The sequence below is a fragment of the Microcaecilia unicolor genome, chromosome 1 (assembly GCF_901765095.1).
Source record: "Microcaecilia unicolor chromosome 1, aMicUni1.1, whole genome shotgun sequence".
Taxonomy (NCBI): domain Eukaryota; kingdom Metazoa; phylum Chordata; class Amphibia; order Gymnophiona; family Siphonopidae; genus Microcaecilia; species Microcaecilia unicolor.
Window position 1 is genome coordinate 179,835,018 of NC_044031.1, and position 19,025 is coordinate 179,854,042.

At 44.1% G+C, this 19,025-nt stretch overlaps 1 protein-coding gene across 1 annotated transcript in view; it reads right to left on the bottom strand.

The window, feature by feature from the left end:
- Positions 1-277: 277 nt before the first annotated feature.
- Positions 278-19,025, bottom strand: part of EFHB (EF-hand domain family member B) — a 106,754-nt gene continuing 88,006 nt past the window's right edge. The window contains exons 12-13 of the mRNA XM_030206026.1: positions 11,839-12,020; positions 278-515 (exon numbers count right to left, since the gene is read on the bottom strand). Of these exons, the coding sequence (XP_030061886.1) occupies positions 354-515; positions 11,839-12,020 (344 nt within the window). The 3' untranslated portion in view covers positions 278-353. The remainder of the gene's footprint in view (positions 516-11,838; positions 12,021-19,025) is intronic.

The window sequence follows — 19,025 nt, forward strand, 5'->3', positions numbered from 1 at the left end:
CATGTGACAGTGGAATGAGGAAAGACCTTGCTGAGTGGGAGAAGGTGGCCACATGCAAGGAGATGACCAATAAGAGTAAAGCTTACAGAGCTAAGCAGGAAGCAACTTGCATTAGCAAAGGCTGTCACAAATGAACATAAACATACACGCACAGCTGTGGAGACAGAACAATCAGTATTATAATAAATAACACGAAAATTACACAGATACAAATATGTATATTTGACATCTTCAATGATTAAAGTAGTAAGAAATAAAGAGGATTCATGCTGTAAGTATGAAATAGAATATTTGTTAAATGGAATCTGCATTAAAATTAAGGATTAAACCCAGAGCTATGGTATGAGATATATTCAAGAAGCTCTCATGTTTGATGCTTGTATCTCATCTAGTACATTTCTGAATGTTTCTACACAGACTTCTCCCTTTGGATGTCTCTGGGCGGCAAGCTTCCACACTGCTTCAAAGGTGTCATCCGAAATGTTCACGCCAATGTTACGGAAAATTTCTGCAACCTGTAGAAGTTACACACACAAACATTTTTCACATGGAAGATAACAATTTCATGTAAAATGCACTTGAGAAATAGAAATTATTACAGGCATCCATCAATTTTCCACTGTGTTAGAAATATTATATGATGCACAAAACACATTTGGTCAAATTTACTGTATTTTGGAGTAGATACCATTGAAAAGTTAAGGATAGAATTAATACATTTTGCTATGATTCATCAGTAAATAGTGATAAAACAATACTTATACAGTAAGGATTCATATAATTATAACACATAAATGACCACTAGTTTCAAAATATACTTCATGATGAAAGGTCAGACCACTGACATGGACATTATGGGGTTAATTTTATAACAGGGCACTTATTTGATGCTATTTTATAAAGACACATAGGTACATATATGACTAAATTACTAGTGGCACAATTGAACACATCATTTGCTGTTATTATTTTACATTCCAATGCCAGTGTTTCCTAATAACCTTTTCCAGCCACTCTCATCTTTTCCAATTTTGGCACTTAGATCATCCATTAATATCAGTATGCCATGTTTCATGAGTTGGTTGATAGTGTCTTGTAGCATGCAATGACAATTGCCCTTCTTCACATCTTCTGTGGGTGCAAAATACTGAATAATTTTGCTGTGTCCATTCTATCAATGTCTTAGCTGCAGCTGATAACAAGAAGATGTTTCGCTTCTACCAAGGACGGAGCACAGGAGCTGCATTTCCACAGGAAAGATGAAGGCACCTCTATTGTCTCATTCTCTGTCCCACTGCTATACATATTGTGATATACTTTTCACTGTGAAATAAAGGTCTCATCTACATAGAGAGGTCCAATGCAAACAAGGCTGAATTTACAGACTCATAGTAACATAGTAGATGACGGCAGAAAAAGACCTGCATGGTCCATCCAGTCTGCCCAACAAGATAAACTCATATGTGTATACCTTACCTTGATTTCTACCTGCCGTTTTCAGGGCACAGACCGTACAAGTCTGCCCAGCAGTATTTCCCGCCTCCCAACCACCAGTCCCGCCTCCCATCACCGGCTCTGGCACAGACCGTATAAGTCTGCCCTTTACTATCCTCGCCTCCCAACCACCAACCTCTCTTCCCCCACCTGCTCCGCCACCCAATTTTGGCTAAGCTTCTGAGGATCCATTCCTACTGCACAGGATTCCTTTATGCATATCCCACGCATGTTTGAATTCCGTTACCGTTTTCATCTCCACCACCTCCCACGGGAGGGCATTCCAAGCATCCACCACCCTCTCCGTGAAAAAATACTTCCTGACATCTTTTTTGAGTTTGCCCCCCTTCAATCTCATTTCATGTCCTCTCGTTCTACCGCCTTCCCATCTCCAGAAAAGATTTGTTTGCGGATTAATACCTTTCAATTATTTGAACGTCTGTATCATATCACCCCTGTTCCTCCTTTCCTCCAGGGTATACATGTTCAGGTCAGCAAGTCTCTGCTCATACGTCTTGGAATGCAAATCCCATACCATTCTCGTAGCTTTTCTTTGCACCACTTCCATTTTTTTAACATCCTTCGCAAGGTACGGCCTCCAAAACTGAACACAATACTCCAGGTGGGGCCTCACCAACGACTTGTACAGGGGCATCAACACTTCCTTTCTTCTGCTGATCACACCTCTCTCTATACAGCCTAGCAACCTTTTTGCTACGGCCACCGCCTTGTCACACTGTTTCGTCACCCTCAGATCCTCGGATACTAGCACCCAAGATCCCTCTCCCCCTCAGTACCTATCAGACTCTCACCGCCTAACACATAAGTCTCTCGTGGGATTCTACTCCCTAAATGCATCACTTTGCATTTCTTCGCATTGAATTTTAATTGCCAAACCTTAGACCATTCTTCTAGCTTCCTCAGATCCTTTTTCATGCTTTCCACTCCCTCCCGGGTGTCCACTCTGTTGCAAATCTTAGTATCATCCGCAAATAGGCAAACTTACCTTCTAACCCTTCGGCAATGTCACTCACAAATATATTGAACAGAATCGGCCCCAGCACCGATCCCTGAGGCACTCCACTACTCACCTTTCCCTCCTCTGAGCGAACTCCATTTACCACCACCCTCTGTCGTCTGTCCGTCAACCAGTTCCTAATCCAGTTCACCACTTCGGGACCTATCTTCAGCCCATCTAGTTTATTTAAGAGCCTCCTGTGGAGAGCCGTGTCAAAAGCTTTGCTAAAATCTAAGTAGATTATGTCTATAGCACGTTGATGATTCAATTCTCCAGTTACCCAATCAAAGAGTTCAATGAGATTCGTTTGGCACGATTTTCCTTTGGTAAAACCATGTTGTCTCGGATCTTGCAACTTATTGGCTTCCAGGAAATTCACTATCCTTTCCTTCAGCATCGCTTCCATTACTTTTCCAATAACCGAAGTGAGGCTTACCGGCCTGTAGTTTCCAGCTTCTTCCCTATCACCACTTTTGTGAAGAGGGACGACCTCCGCCGTTCTCCAATCCCTCGGAACCTCTCCCGTCTCCAAGGATTTATTAAACAAATCTTTAAGAGGACCCGCCAGAACCTCTCTGAGCTCCCTCAATATTCTGGGGTGGATCCCGTCCGGTCCCATGGCTTTGTCCACCTTTAGCTTTCCAAGTTGTTGATACACACTCTCTTCCGTGAACGGTGCTATATCCATTCCATTCTCAGGTGTACTTTTGCCAGTCCCTCGCCGTCCTTCTCCAGGATTTTCTTCAGTGAAAACAGAACAAAAGTATCTATTTAGCAAATTGGCTTTTTCTTCATCATTATCTATATAGCGGTTCGCTGTATCTTTTAGTCTCACAATTCCCTTTTTAGTCATTCTCCTTTCACTAATATACCTGAAGAAATTTTTGTCGGCCCTCCTTACATTTCTAGCCATTTGTTCTTCCGCTTGCACCTTCGCCAGACGTACCTCTCTCTTGGCTTCTTTCAGTTTCATCCGGTATTCTTCCCCGTGTTCCTCTTCTTGAGATTTTCTATATTTCTGGAACGCTAACTCTTTAGCCTTTATTTTCTCAGCCACTTGCTTGGAGAACCATATCGGTTTCCTTTTTCTCTTGCTTTTATTTACTCTCCTTACATAAAGGACTCCAAACAGTGCATTGAAAGGGTTAAACAATGAAATTAAATGGACTGGTTTAAAAAAAAAAATTGTCATCACGCACTTTCTCTGCATTAGTCACTGACATTATTGTAAGTTGGGTTTTTTGTATATCCTTTGACAAAAAGTCCTTTTAATACAGAGATAATTGTTTTTGAAAGGTACGTTCTTTGATTTGGGCAATCATATCCCTATAAAGACTCATTGTAACAGTTGAGTTTTTGTTCTCAGATAAAAAGTGCACTCTACAAAGACAGTTTATGTTGATTGAATAAAATTTCATGTTTGAGAAGCTATTTAAAAGTATTCTTTTCCCCCTTAGACAAACAGTTTTCTGGAGGTGAGGGGGGCAGATATAGGACTCTGTCCTTAGTGCTTGTCTCATGCCCTTTTGACTACGGAACATTGGATTATTTATTTACCAATTTCTATTTGCCTTTATACTCAGAAAACCTATGAATTAATTGTTTTTCTACAGAATACATTTTTACATATTCATCTAATGTCAGGGTATTTTGTATATTTGAGACATTGTTTAAATAAGGCGGTATATAATTAATTTAATTTTATATTCCTCTTATTTCTCAAAAGAGGTATAAAGTGGATTATACAGGTAGCATAAAATGTGTTTGATGCTACCTGTATATGTGATAGCTCCTTGCACAAAAGAAAATAAGTTAAAAACTACAAATAGGACAGTAATCCCTTATAAAATTTGCTATTTTTATTGTTGTAATCCACTTTTTTTGTGCGTGGGACTTGGGTGATTTTACAAAACTAAAGAATGAAACATCTCAAAAGAAAAACAGGGCTATTTAATGCTAGAGGCTAGTTGCCTGACAATATTTTCAAAAGTTTCGGTTGTCAACTGGAGTAATGGCTTTGACATGGATTAAATCACATGACCCACATTTCTCAACCCATTAACTAAGAACATAAGAATAGCCATACTGGGTCAGACCAAAGGTCCATCTAGCCCAGTATCCTGTTTCCAACAGTGTCCAAGCGAGGTCACAAGTTCCTGGCAGAAACCCAGTAGTGGCAACATTCCATGAAGGCTGCTTATTATAAGGTAAACTTACCTCCTTCATAGTCCCTCAAACAAAGAAGCAAGTATGAGCTTTCCTCGGGATTGTTGGGTATTACTGCCGGTTTATTCCTGGATTTGCTAAGAAAGTAAAACTGCTAACCCGCCTCCTGCAGAAGAAATCTCCTGAAAGGGTATATTGGACCGAAGAGTTGGATGTGGCCTTCCAAACTCTAAAGAAAGCTATTTGTTCAGAACCGGTGCTGGTCAGCCCGGATTTTAACCGGCCCTTTATTGTTTAGATGGATGCATCAGAGGCTGGGCTCGGGGGTCATACTGGTCCAGGAAGTGGATGGAGAAGACCACCCGGTGGCGTACATTAGCTGAAAGCTGTTCCTGAGATAGAAGAAATGTGCGGGGATCAGGAAGGAAGTTCTCACGATCAAATGGGACCAGGAGACGTTCCAGTATTATCTACTGGGCCGCAATTCCCTTTTGGCCACTGATCATCAACCCTTGCAGTAGATGGCCTGCCATAAAGATTCAAATGCACGTGTAATGCAATGGTTCCTCAGTCTTCAACCTTTCAACTATCGGGTACAACACTGGGCAGGCCGAGAACATGCAAAAGTAGGATTTTTGTCCTGGGAGGTGAACCCTGAAATGGCAAACGCTCAGCCAGGTACACTTGAGCTGAGAGGGAGGATGTGTGACGAGGTTTATAGGACATTGCCCATCACCATTAAGAAAAGTCCCTCTTTAATTAGCCTGGGCCTCCTTAAGAGTGCAGATCCCGCCTCAGGAGTTAGTAAACTGGGAGGGGCAGAGTCACCAGGGCCGGTCATAGGGTTTCTGGCGCCCTCCTGCAGCCTATTAGTTGGCGCCCCTACCATCCAGGGGCGGGATCACTATGGCCCTGCCCCTACAGTAGTCACACCCCTTTGACTAGCCATGGCATCATTGAAAATATTACACCTGTCTTCCCTTCCCTCCCCTCCATTTATGTCCAACAATTCTCTCCCTGCCCTCCCTACTACTACTACTACTATTTAGCATTTCTATAGCGCTACAAGGCATACGCAGCGCTGCACAAACATAGAAGAAAGACAGTCCCTGCTCAAAGAGCTTACAATCTAATAGACAAAAAATAAATAAAGTAAGCAAATCAAATCAATTAATGTGAACGGGAAGGAAGAGAGGAGGGTAGGTGGAGGCGAGTGGCTACAAGTGGTTACGAGTCAAAAGCAATGTTAAAGAGGTGGGCTTTCAGTCTAGATTTAAAGGTGGCCAAGGATGGGGCAAGACGTAGGGGCTCAGGAAGTTTATTCCAGGCGTAGGGTGCAGCGAGACAGAAGGCGCGAAGTCTGGAGTTGGCAGTAGTGGAGAAGGGAACAGATAAGAAGGATTTATCCATGGAGCGGAGTGCACGGGAAGGGGTGTAGGGAAGGACGAGTGTGGAGAGATACTGGGGAGCAGCAGAGTGAGTACATTTATAGGTTAGTAGAAGAAGTTTGAACAGGATGCGAAAACGGATAGGGAGCCAGTGAAGGGTCTTGAGGAGAGGGGTAGTATGAGTAAAGCGACCCTGGCGGAAGATGAGACGGGCAGCAGAGTTTTGAACCGACTGGAGAGGGGAGAGATGACTAAGTGGGAGGCCAGCAAGAAGCAGATTGCAGTAGTCTAAACGAGAGGTGACAAGGGTGTGGATGAGGGTTTTGGTAGAGTGCTCGGAAAGAAAGGGGCGGATTTTACGGATGTTGTAAAGAAAGAAACGACAGGTCTTGGCGGTCTGCTGGATATGAGCAGAGAAGGAGAGAGAAGAGTCAAAGATGACCCCAAGGTTTCGAGCTGAGGAGACAGGGAGAATGAGAGAGCCATCAACAGAAATAGAAAATGGGGGGAGCGGGGAGGTGGGTTTGGGGGGGAAATTGAGAAGCTCAGTTTTGGTCATATTTAATTTCAGGTGGCATTGAGACATCCAGGCAGCAATGTCAGACAAGCACGCTGAAACTTTGGTTTGGATGCAAGGTGAGATATCAGGGGTAGAAAGGGTAGGAAAAGCCATGGGATGAGATTAATGAACCAAGGGAAGAAGTGTAGATAGAAAAGAGGAGGGGACCAAGAACAGAACCCTGAGGTACGCCGACAGGCAGAGGGATAGAAGTAGAAGAGGATCCACCAGAGTGAACACTAAAGGTGCGGAGGGAGAGGTAGGAAGAGAACCAGGAAAGGACAGAGCCCTGGAATCCAAGTGAGGACAGGGTATCGAGAAGTATGCTGTGATCGACAGTGTCAAAAGCAGCGGAAAGATCAAGAAGAATGAGGATGGAATATTGACCTCTGGATTTAGCCAGTCCAGCAACTCCCCTGCCCTCCATCCATCTATCCATCCATATCCAGCAATTCTCCTCTCCCCGGCTGCCCCCCTCCATCCATCCATCCATATCCAGCAATTCTCCTTTTTCTCCCCTGCCCTCCCCTCCATGTCCAGCAATTTCTCCTCTCTCCCTGGGCCCTGCCCTCCCATCCATGTCCATCCTTGTCCATCGATGCTCCTCTCCCCCCTTCCCTCCTCCATCCATCCATATCCAGCAATTCTCCTCCCTCCCCTCCCCTCCATGTCTAGCAATTTCTCCTATCTCCCTGGGCCCTGCCCTCCCATCCATGTCCATCTTTGTCCATCGATGCTCCTCTCTCCCCATCCCTCCTCCATCCATCCATATACAGCAATTCTCCTCCCTCCCCTCCCCCTACATGTCCAGCAATTTCTCCTGTCTCCCTGGGCCCTGCCCTCCCATCTATGTCCATCGATCAATGCTCCTCTCTCCTCTGCCCTCCCGCTCCCACGTCCACCTGCTTGCCCTCTTCTCAGGTTTAAATCTTCATTTCCTTGTGAGGGCGGGACACTGAGAAGGGAACGAACGAGCGAAGGGAAAGCTAGAGACGTCAGGCAGCAGCGCTTTCACTGATGCTGCTCAGCTGCTGTGACGTCGGAGGTAAATTTAAATACAAGATTTAAATGCCCTAGGGTGGCACGGGTACCGGAGCAGGAAACCGAAGGCAGGGCTGCTGTTGGGGTCCGGGAGCTGAGGTAAGCGGCGAGGGTCAACATGGCGTGGCGGCGCCCTCCAGAGGTTGGCGCCCTCCTGCCATGCTTACCTCGCTTACTGGGTTGGACCAGCCCTGAGAGTCACTACTGGGAAGTTCAAAAGACAGAGCCAGGCACAGGTTAAGGAGGCCCAGGGAGGGAAACGTGAATGCTCACTGTATGCCACTGAAGCTCCTATTCCATAATCATGACCTGGCTGAGGTAAGCCATTGTTTCTATTGAATTGAACTGTGCAAGTTTTGCTTTGAGTTCTGGCTGGAGCCAGATCTGGATCTCGGAGGAACCCGAGAACTTGTAGACTGTGTTTGGGGCGTAGCAACCCCAGCAGCTGTGGACTGTGATTGGCCTGCTGCCAGAGGCATACCTAAGACCCTGGATGCTGAACTGCAGAGGGCTTTCCAGTCTATATCTCGGGCTCTGTGAAGAAACAGACCCAAGAATCCCTTGAAATAAAATACTTATTTTGTGTTTCATCCTTTTGTCCAGCCATGCCCAACCCATGCTCAGGATGTCACAGCATACTTTAAGACCAGAGAGCATAGCCAATCTTTTCCCTGAATCATGAGCAGAAAGGTGCCCAGGGAAATCATCCTGAACTTTTCTTTGACCGGGAATTTGTTTAGGGTCCTTAAGTCTAGGATAGGAAGAAATGTTCCCATCTTTTTGGGCACAAGTACTTGGAATAGAATCCCTTCCCTTCTTCTCCTGGTGACACAGGTTTGACCACATTGGCCTGTAGAAGGGTGGATATTTTCTCTAGAAGTACCTGCTTGTGCTGAGAGATGAATGATGCTCTCTATGAGCAATTTGGAGGTCTTTGATGCCAATGTAGGGCATAACTGAGACAGACTATTTGCAGAACCCACTGGTCAGAGGTTACAAGGGGCCACCTGTATTGGAAAAGATTCAGCTTGCTCCTACCAGTAGGCTGTCCAAGACAGTTACTTTGAGTGTGGCTATGCTCTCCTGGAGCCAGTCAAAAGCTCATCCCTTGCTTCGACTTCTGAGGTCAGCGACTGGCAAGGCTGAGAATGCTAGGCCTTGGGGTTCTGAGCAAAGCAAGAAGGTGGTGGAAACCTACATCTTTGTGAGGAGTAGGGTCGCTGCCTAGGTCCACTCAAAAACCTCTGAGATGAAGAGGTTGCAGCTGGAAGATGCTGAGACAGGGTTTGGATGGCATCAGTATGTTTCTTTATGAGGTCAGTGACCTCCTCCACCTTGTCCCCAAAAAACTGTCTCCTCAGCAAGGCATGTCTGCCAACCTCTCCTGAACCACTGGTTTTAAGTCAGTGATACGCAGCCATGAGAGATTGTGCCTCTCTACACTCATGGCAGAAAGTCTGAAAGCAATGTCAAAAGAATTGTATGCACCCCTGACCATTTATTTCCTACACTCCAGCAGCTTATTGGCCAGCTGATGAAACTCTGAGTCCCATGAGCAGTCCCTTTTAGACTCCTCACCATACTCAGACTGGACTGAGTGAGTTTGTACCTGCCTTGGCTCAGTGGAACCATGTCCATGCCCCAAAGAGCGCCAAGGTACAGCCCTGCCCTCTGACTCTGGGGAAGCTTCCCCCCTGACAATAAGAACGGTACTGCATGTATCGATGTCGACAGCCTTCAAGACACTAGCACCGAGGATCTTGCCACAGGCATGGATGGAGCCCCAAGAAAAATCTGGAGCTGATCCGCAGTTGGTGCAAGCACCCTTGATGCCTGAGTGGATTGCAACTGCAGCATCTGCACCAACTCCTCCCTGAGCATGGCTCGGAACTGCTCATCAAAGGTAGGCATCAGCAAAGGCAGGGGAGTCAGGAGACATGCAGCCTGAGAAGGCATCAGTGCCAAACCGGAACTAGGGACCTAGCTGCCCCGAGACTTGTGCACTGATACCTCTACCAAAGAGGAGGAGTGCACCTCCCAGTGTTGGCGCTTCATGGGTACTGGCAAAACTGATGCCCTGGAGCTCCTGGCACTGTGTGTCAAAGAGGACCCTATGCTTATGCTTCTTGGGCTTCCCCCAATGCTCAGTATCATGGTCCTTCGGTGCCAATGAGGACATATCGCCCCCCCCCCCCCCCCGTGCATGCCATCGGTGTTGGATCCGATGCTGACCAGTCCGAGGGCCTGCTTTCAGCACCCGATGTCAAGAGAGGTGAGACCTTCTCAATGCCTGTGCACTCCCAGCAGTAGCTGAAGTCTTATCAGCCATCAAGGTTGATGCTTCCAGTACCAATGTCTACGTATTGGCCTTTGAAGAGCCAAAAATTTCTCCTGCTGGACCTGCCATGCCCTCTGTGTCCTCAACTGCATTTACAGAGAAAACAAGAGTTATGGCTCATGGTCAGGCCCAAGGCACCCTATGCACCAAGTGTGGGTCTGTCATGGGAATCAGCCAGTTTCATTCAGCACACCTTTTGAAGCCAGTGGGTGTCTTCTTGGACATTGAGAAAAGAATTGTAGTCAAATTAAACTCCTTAACTGTGAATAGTAAAAATGGGCAGTGTTCAAACTGAGGTCGGTGCTCTGGCCTTAACAGGTCTAGCAACTCGCAAAAAAGAAAGGAAAGTTTAAGAGCCCAAAACACTACAAAAATTAAAGGGAAACAAAATCAAATAAAAAGAAAGGGAAAATAGTGATAGGGACAAAAATATCTGCATGGGAAGGCACTGCAAATCTGAGAAAAATACACACTGAGAGGAGAACACGATGACGCATCCTCCCTGCTCTGCGGAAAAATGAAGATTGAGGAACCCGCACTCACGCATTGGGTGGGTAGGTACCAGTGCATGCATGGTGGGATGCTTTTAGAAAGTTCTATGTTAATCTCGCTAGTCAGCATCCGCACTGGGCTCCGTCACCCAGCTGTGAAAATACAACTGACCTACTTGTCCTCAAAGAATATAGAATAGTGTCATTTACACACCTAAGTATCATGTTTAGGTGCACACACTTATGCCTGTCATAGACATGGTGTAAGTAGGCACACTTAAATATTGGCAAGTAAATGCTGACTTACATTAGTATATTGTAATGGAATCTGGGCGCCCAGGTCGTGTTATAGAATTTGTGCTTAGTGCCCAGCATTTTGGCACCTAACTTTTGGCGCAGTTCAAAGAATTGCCCCATTGAGTACACACCCAAATTTACACTTCCTTCAGAGCAGGTGTAAAGTTTGAGCATCAGTATCTGTGCGCTAAAGGAGCTGAATCTGACATCCTATTTTATAAAGGCACACAGGCAACTATATTGCTTTCATGAAATAGGCTTAAAACAGATACCTTTTTTGACTTCTCACATATTCATCCTTTTATAAAATCAAGCCCAACAGCAGGCGATAGTTTATTCTCAAAGAATAATGGCTTTAGATTAGGACATTTCCCACCAGTTAATGCCCACTGAGCACTGTTTAGGAGTTAAGGTAAAAGTGAGTTTTCTTAACCCACAGGGCATACAACTGATTCTTCTTCATATTTATCCTAATCTTCCAGTTTTGATGAATTATGTTCAAGAACTGCAATCCAGTAAATTTTATTCAAGATATACAGATAGAGATAATTTTTCAAAGCTATTTGTATGTGTTAACCACATACTGAGCACTACCCACTGTAATTGAAAGCCCTGGTCCTGTTCACAGTACAGGTATTCTTACCTGAGACCAAAAACAGGGCAGGAAAGGAGGAGGCCTAGATCAGGAGGGAGAGCATACATGGGATTTTCATTTTCAAGGCACCATGAGGACTCTCTGGGGGGTACATTTGCACATGATGCAAAACAGGTGTGTAAGTACTTTGTGTTCTCCTGCAGGCTGGATATTAAAAGTGAAACCTCATGTGGGGTTTCCCTTGACTGTAGGCCTACTGTTTGGATTAAAAATTGGCCCAATAAAGGGTACATTTACAATCACTGACTGAAATTTTTTCAATCCATTTCCACATCTGAATTACACTTTTCTGGGCATTTTGGTTGGCCTGCCTTATGGCTAAATTTGGAAAGATATCCTCAAATACTAAATTAAAAATATCAAACCTAGAGACATTTTATTAAGCAGTTACCTCTTCTTTGGGGCGTGACTCAAAAAAGTCACTTTCATGTATTCCTTTCTGGCTGAAGATAGATGGAGAAAGCAAACCAAAGACATTGGCTTCATCACCGTAACTAATTCTGTCAGTGAAACGGCGAACGCGAGGCACAGGAATGTCAGTTCGAACAGATGGGACACCACCCACTTTGTAATCTGTGAAAAAAATAATAATTCTGTACAATAAAGAAAACAATTGAGCATTCCAGTGTAGCTAATAAACAAAGCCTATATCATGACAGTGCAGCTTAAATACATATCCAAAGCCGACAGGCCAAGCAAAATAAAAACAGTGTAAAAAAATATTACTCTACAGAACAGCATCAGATTACCAAATGTCATCTGAGGCTCCCAAGAAATTCTTCAGAATTTAAAATATATCTCCTTTCTCTACTACCATCTCTATTTGGATTAGAATTGTGGGGCTTTAAACCTTCATGTTGATTTAAGACAGGCCACAGTCTATTTTCAGTTTAGAACTTCTCACTGACAGGCAGATGCTCAAAACTCCAGCGCTGTTCCGAACAGTGCTGTAAAAATACCGCCAGAACAGCACAGAGGAACTACCTAATGCTCAATGCTAATGAGATGCAAATATAGGCGCACTCATAGCATTCAGCATAAAGGAGTTCAGCGGGAGAACTGTGCTTGGCAAATGCGCAGAGGAATTCCACAATAAGCTTGGCTCCTGTGTGCATGAGCCTGGCAAAACTTGAATGTGAAGCACACATTGATGTCTGTTTTCTGTGGCCTAAATATAAGCATTTTAATTTTTGTTTTTACCTTGGACACATATTTGAATGCAGGAAACCGATGCCAATATGTGCTTTCACTTTTAGGTCAGCTGTGACTTGCGCATTTTCATTTCTCATGACCAGCGCTTAAGGGCTTCCACAGGCTTCTTTCTGCTTCCAAAAGCAATCAAAACCGGCAGTTTTTGAAGAAAGAATCATGAGAAATTCTCTCTTCCAACACCCTAATGCCTGCTTTGACCTGGTGTTACTGGTTGCAGCGGTAAGGCAGCTTTGTTTTGGGTGCTCATTTCTGAGCATTGGAGAGGAATACAAAATGACCTCATTTACATGAGCTTGACTACATTAGCATGCTACTTGCACTGTTCGTCTACTCGCTCATTCATTCCCACACTCCGGGCCTCTGAACATTCTGCATAGGTAAATGCAGACGCTAGTCCAGTGCTAAAGGCCTCTTGCGCCCGCGTTTACTTTTGAGCTTCGGGGCATAAAAGAATTAATTAATTAGGTAATTTAACTTTCAAGAATCTGGGAAGCAAACAATTTAAAAGTAACACCAATCAAAATCATTATGTTAGATTTTAGTTCTTCTTTTCAATAAATTCTGAACAGGCATTGAAAGACCCTCCTACTTATCCATTCCCACCATTTTAGATCTAAATAAATGAGGGAGCACTGTGTTAAGCATCCTTTGAAAACTAAAGAAGCATCACTTAATTCAAAGGGAAGATTTTCAAAATGTTCAAACTGAGACAAAGTACATGAGTACTTTTAATCCAAAGGCTTTGCTCCAAGTTTCAAAGTGAAAGGAACTTCCAGTTTGAGCTTGAAAAGAATGGCTGGCTGAACAACATGCGCCTGCTAACGAAACAAAATTCTCAACTAGACACTTACCTCACCTGCATCTTTTCTGGTGATTAAAAAATGTTTCCATTAACTTACCTCAGCAAGATGAAGAAAAATAAATATGGAGTTAATTACAACATATCCTCTAACTTAAACTGGCTCAAATCCAATCCTCTGTCGCTCAACAAATCTGGTGGGCCTGTGATTCTGCCACTGACGATCCAGTACTAACGGAGCTCCGCAACAAGCAATGTATGCACAATTACATGGCTATCTCCCGGGACAAGAGACAGGAGTTAGAAATGATATATGCTCAGATTGCAACAAAGCACCAAAAAGATCTTTCATTCTGTACCACGCAGCTTGAAAAATCTCCTGCCACAAATGCAGCAAAATTCATCTGTTATCAGCAAGCTACAAGGAGACCTGGAGGATTTGGCAAATCACAGCTGGAGGAATAACATCCGAATCTTCAGCCTTCCTGAGGGTGCAGAGGGTTTGGATGTTTCCTCCTTTTTAGAAATCTGGCAGCCGAAATCCTTTGATATTGAATTTACACCTTTGGTGGAACTAGAAAGGGCCCATCGCATGCCTTCACATCTACAATCTGGCACCAAACATCCAAGACCAATTGGTGCTAAACTACTGCGCTATCCACACACTCTGCAAATTTTAATGGTTGCCAAGAACAGATCTTCTCTCCTTCATCAGGGCTGCAGAATTTTGATCATCCCCAATCTGGCTGTACCTACTGCTGCTAAAAGGAAAATCTTCCTATCCCTCCGGCAGAACCTGAAAGACCTCAGTGTCACGGTCTCAGGCTCTAAGCAAACGGTCACAGACTCAGAAACAACGTGAGCTCTTGGACTGCTGTCGATGAGTGGCAGCAGCAGGCAAAAACCTCCAACCAGGACTGGACTAAACAAGCAAGATTGGAACAGGAGGACTGGAACTGAAACCAAAGGCAGGCAGGACTGGAACAAGCAGGACTAGAACAACAGGACTGGAGCTGAAGCTGTAGGCAGGTAGAACTGGAACAACAGGACTGGAGCTGAAGCTGTAGGCAGGCAGGACTGGAACAACCTCTAGGCAAGGCAGACTAAGCTGAGCTCTAGGCAAGGCAGACTAGGCTGAGCCCAAGGCTGGACAGACTAGGTAGAGTTCAAGGTGAAACAGACTAGGCAGAGCTCAAGGCTGTACCACATGGCCACACAAACACACAAGAGAACAAATAGGCAAACCAAGACAGAAGTGCTAACACCAACACACAGACAAGCTGAAGAACTAAGGCTGAAGTGCTGAGCCTTGCACACAGACAAGCAAAAGAACTAAAGCAGAAGTGCTAACCCTAGCACACAGACAGACAGAAGAACTAAGCAGAAGTACTAACCCTAGCACAGAGACAAACAGAAGAACTAAAGCTGAAGTGCCACACAGGCACACTAACTAGGAAACAGGACAGAAGTGCTACACAAGCACACCAACTGAGAAATAGGGTAGAAGTGCTAACAAGCACACCGACAAACCTGGAGACCTTTGGCTTTGCCAAGGCCCTGAATGAATGTCCTCAACTTCCTTATGATGTCACAACTACAGGACAGAGGCAGGAAACACACTGAACACCAGAGTGAGGCTTGGAACATACAGGAAGTGGAAGTACTACAGGAAAGCAGCTTGAAACACACTGAACACCAGAACGAGGCTTGGAACATACAGGAAGTGGCAGCAGGGGCAACAGTGCAAAGGAAAAGAACAGACTGGAGCCACCTCTAAAGCTGACCACTGGAAGACAAGATGAGACTGAAAGTAGAGTCACGACCAGGGTCGTGACACTCAGCACCCAGTTCGGACTCCTGTATCCAGCTAAGGTGAGGGTTACCTATTAGAACCGCACAGATTCTTATGCCAATCCTGAGCTCCTCGATTGCTGCTCAATCCATACCCAGCTCTTATGCATGTCTCTCTATCAGGCCACCAGATATTTAAATTGAGCAATGAGGTAATGGTATTTGAAATTTGGGACCGCCATGCCACCTTCCCTTTAAGTTGGAACATCACTGACCTCTTCACTCTCGGAGGCTTGTGTCTCCATATAAATTGAAACACTCTATGATGTAAGGACCGAAAAAAGATATCTGGCAAGGCTATCGGGAGTGCCACAAACAGATATAACAGCTTGGGGAGCTCTATCATTTTGATCACATGTACCCTGCCCAACCAAGATATATGAAGATGGTGCCACTTATCCAGGTCAGACCAAATCCGCCGCAGCAAAGACAGATAATTAGACATACAAAGATCATCCCTTCATGGCCGCTAACTGAACCCCAAGGTATTTCAATGACTTATGGGCCCAATGAAAGGGGTACCAAGCTTGTATCCAGGTAACATCCTCCCTCCCCAATGATATATTTAAAATGTAAGACTTTGCAAGATTATTCTTAAAACCTGAGACTCTCCCATAGTCTTTTATAGAATGCACCACCTCAGGAAGCAATGTCTGCAGACTCCCTAAGGTGAGAAGCATATCACTGGTGAACAATAAAAGCTTTGTCATGATGCCTCCTCCCATTATTCCCTGAATGTCAGCCCTACTCAGTATCATTGCAGCAAAAGGTTCCATAGCCAAGGTGAACAGCAGGGGAGATAAAGTACTCCCCTGTCACTTGCCTGTCACCAATTCAAAGCCATCACTGTAGACCCCATAGATGTGGACAGGGGTTTAGTGTAGATAAGTTTCACCCACGATAAAAACATCCCATGATCTCATGCGGCCGAGGGTTTTCAAAAGGAAGAGCCAAGACACCCTATCGAATGCTTTTTCAGCACTGATACCCAATATCAATGATGGATTTGCCCTCTCTTGTGCCAAGGAAATCACATGAAGCACTGGCCATATATTATCAAAGATTTGGCGACCCATGATAAAAGTCATCTGATTGTCTTGGATTAATTTGGGCATATAGCTCTATAAGCCAGTGGCCAAAATCTTTGTGAAAACCTTCTAATCTGTGCCTAACAGTGAGATGGGGTGGTTGGACCCACACTGTATGGAGTCTTTACCCCGACCAATCGCCATGGGTGTGGAAATTCTCCATCTTCCTGAAAGCTATTGAGCAGTCTCGTCAGAGGCCACACCAGGAGCCTCTGAAAGCATTTATAAAAATTATTAGAAAAGCCGTCTAGACCAGGGGCCTTACTGTTGGGCAAGGTCTGAATAGCCTGGAGTGTCTCCTCCTCGGTCATTGGCACTGACAAGATGGTAGCCTCACCTTGAGTTAAGCAGGGCAGATCCACCTGTAGTATCAATCCACAGCCTGTTCATCAGAACAAGACTCAGGGGTATAGAGGGCTCAATAAAATTGGGTAAAACTTGTACTAATATGTGGGGTGTCTCTATACTCCACCCCCGCTGAATCATTAATAACATAATGTTTCTCACCTGCCTTTGCTTCAATCTGTAGGCTAATAGCCTCCCTGCCCTATTACCAGTTTCAAAATAGTCCTGTTGAAGAATTTGCATGGATAGAATTATGAATAGTGTCTAGCTGGGAAAGAAGCTTTTTGGTCCCCCCAGCTCATTTATGTTGTTTTTCAAGTACGACTAGTTGATGATGCAACACCTCCCATTTCTGTGCTCTCAGCTTTCGTCTATGGGCTCCCAATGCAATAAACTGCCCTCGCATTACAGCTTTCAGGAGCTCCCAGAAAGCTGGGGAGATCTCATCCAAATCATTAAATGCAATGTACTCTTTAATGACTGTCTCCAACTGGGTCACATTCTGAAGGTCCCTCAGAAGACTGTCATCGAATCTCCAATACTGCTGACCATGCCGGTCAAAGACCTCTGCAATTGAAAACCACAAACGTGCAAAGTATGACCAAAGGCAAGGTTCTTTCACAGCCTCCTGTACATGAGGAAGGACTGAGTGATCCACCCCCCAAAAACGATTGAAAATGCGTATCATGTACTCCTGAATAGCACATATAATTGTGATCTCTGGGGTGGAGATGCCTCCAGGGATCCACCAGATTCCAATTTGAAAGTATATTCTTCAATTGTTTCCTATCTGTGTGGCCATACTGTACCCCACCCACTGAATTGTCCAGAACTGGGTCAGGTGTGAGACTGAACTCATCCCCAACAATTAAATGGCCCTCTAATTTAGACTTTAGCAGCTGCACAATTTCCTGATAGAAAGCTTTCTACACCGACTTATTCCTTGACTCTCAACTCAGTGCTCTAAGAGCTCGTTCTTTCTTTTGAGGAATTAAAGATGCATAAGAAAGTATTTTAAATTTGAGGTTTAGATTATTGGTACAGGTGTTGCATTTGTCCAAGTTGGACTATTGTAATTTTATCTATTTGGGTGCGCCTAGACAAGTTATCCAGCAATTGCAAACAATCCAGAATGCTGCAATCCAATTAATGTTTTCAATACAGAAGCATGATAAAATTTCTTCATATTTTGTTGACTTTTTTTATTATTTTATTTGTACCCTATGCTTTCCTACTCATGGCAGGCTCAATGCAGCTTACATGGGGCAATGGAGGGTTAAGTGACTTGCCCAGAGTCACAAGGAGCTGCCTGTGCCTGAAGTGGGAATTGAACTCAGTTCCTCAGGACCAAAGTCCACCACCCTAACCACTAGGCCACTCCTCTACACTGCTTGCCTATGGAGGCGAGGATTATGTTCAAATTCTTTTGCTTTCTATATAAGATCCTAAATGGTGAATACCCAATTTATATAATGGATCATATAGAATTTATTTCCAATAACAGGGATAGAAGATCATGTCACAATTCATTTTTGTCCTTCCATCTATTAAGATTTAAAATGTTTGATAAGACTTCTTGCAGTTCAAGCATCAAGGTCCTGGAATGATTTTAATATTTGTTTTGCTGCTCGGTTATCTTTTTTCTTATTCAAGAAAAAGTGAAAACCTATCTTTTTAAAAAAATTGTTAAAATTAGTTCTTGAATAAGATTCTCTATTTTTTGCTTCCCAAGAGACTGTCTTGGTTTTTTAATTATTGTAAACTGCTAAGAACCTGAAGGTATCAGCAGTACAGAAGTATATTGTAATGTAATGTAATGTAAATATTCACCAGAGTATATAAAGTTTGGCCCAACAGCACTGTTAGGAGAATATAGCACCCATTTTTATCCCTCACTACCTCCCACACTATAGGGTTAAGAGAGCACTCAATAAAAATCCCCATCCAGTAGTTCTAGTATAAAATCTACTTGAAGCTAAAAATGCATGAGGATATTTTTATGGCAGAGGAGGTATTCATGAGTAGGCTTAAGATGGGTTTCCTGAATAATCCCCATCCTTGCATTTAAGCAGTCTGTCTCTTTAAAGAGTAGTTGACGCTTACAAGGCACATTAAGGCCTCAAACATTCAAAGTGAACAGAACTAGCTGTTTGACTGGCAACATAGTAGGAAAGAACAAATAAAAGTCTAAGAGAGCACAATACAAGCAAAAACACAAAGCACCCCTCCCATGTAGTGTCACCCTGGGAGCATTCAATAAACAACTTGGCCCAATACCCCCAA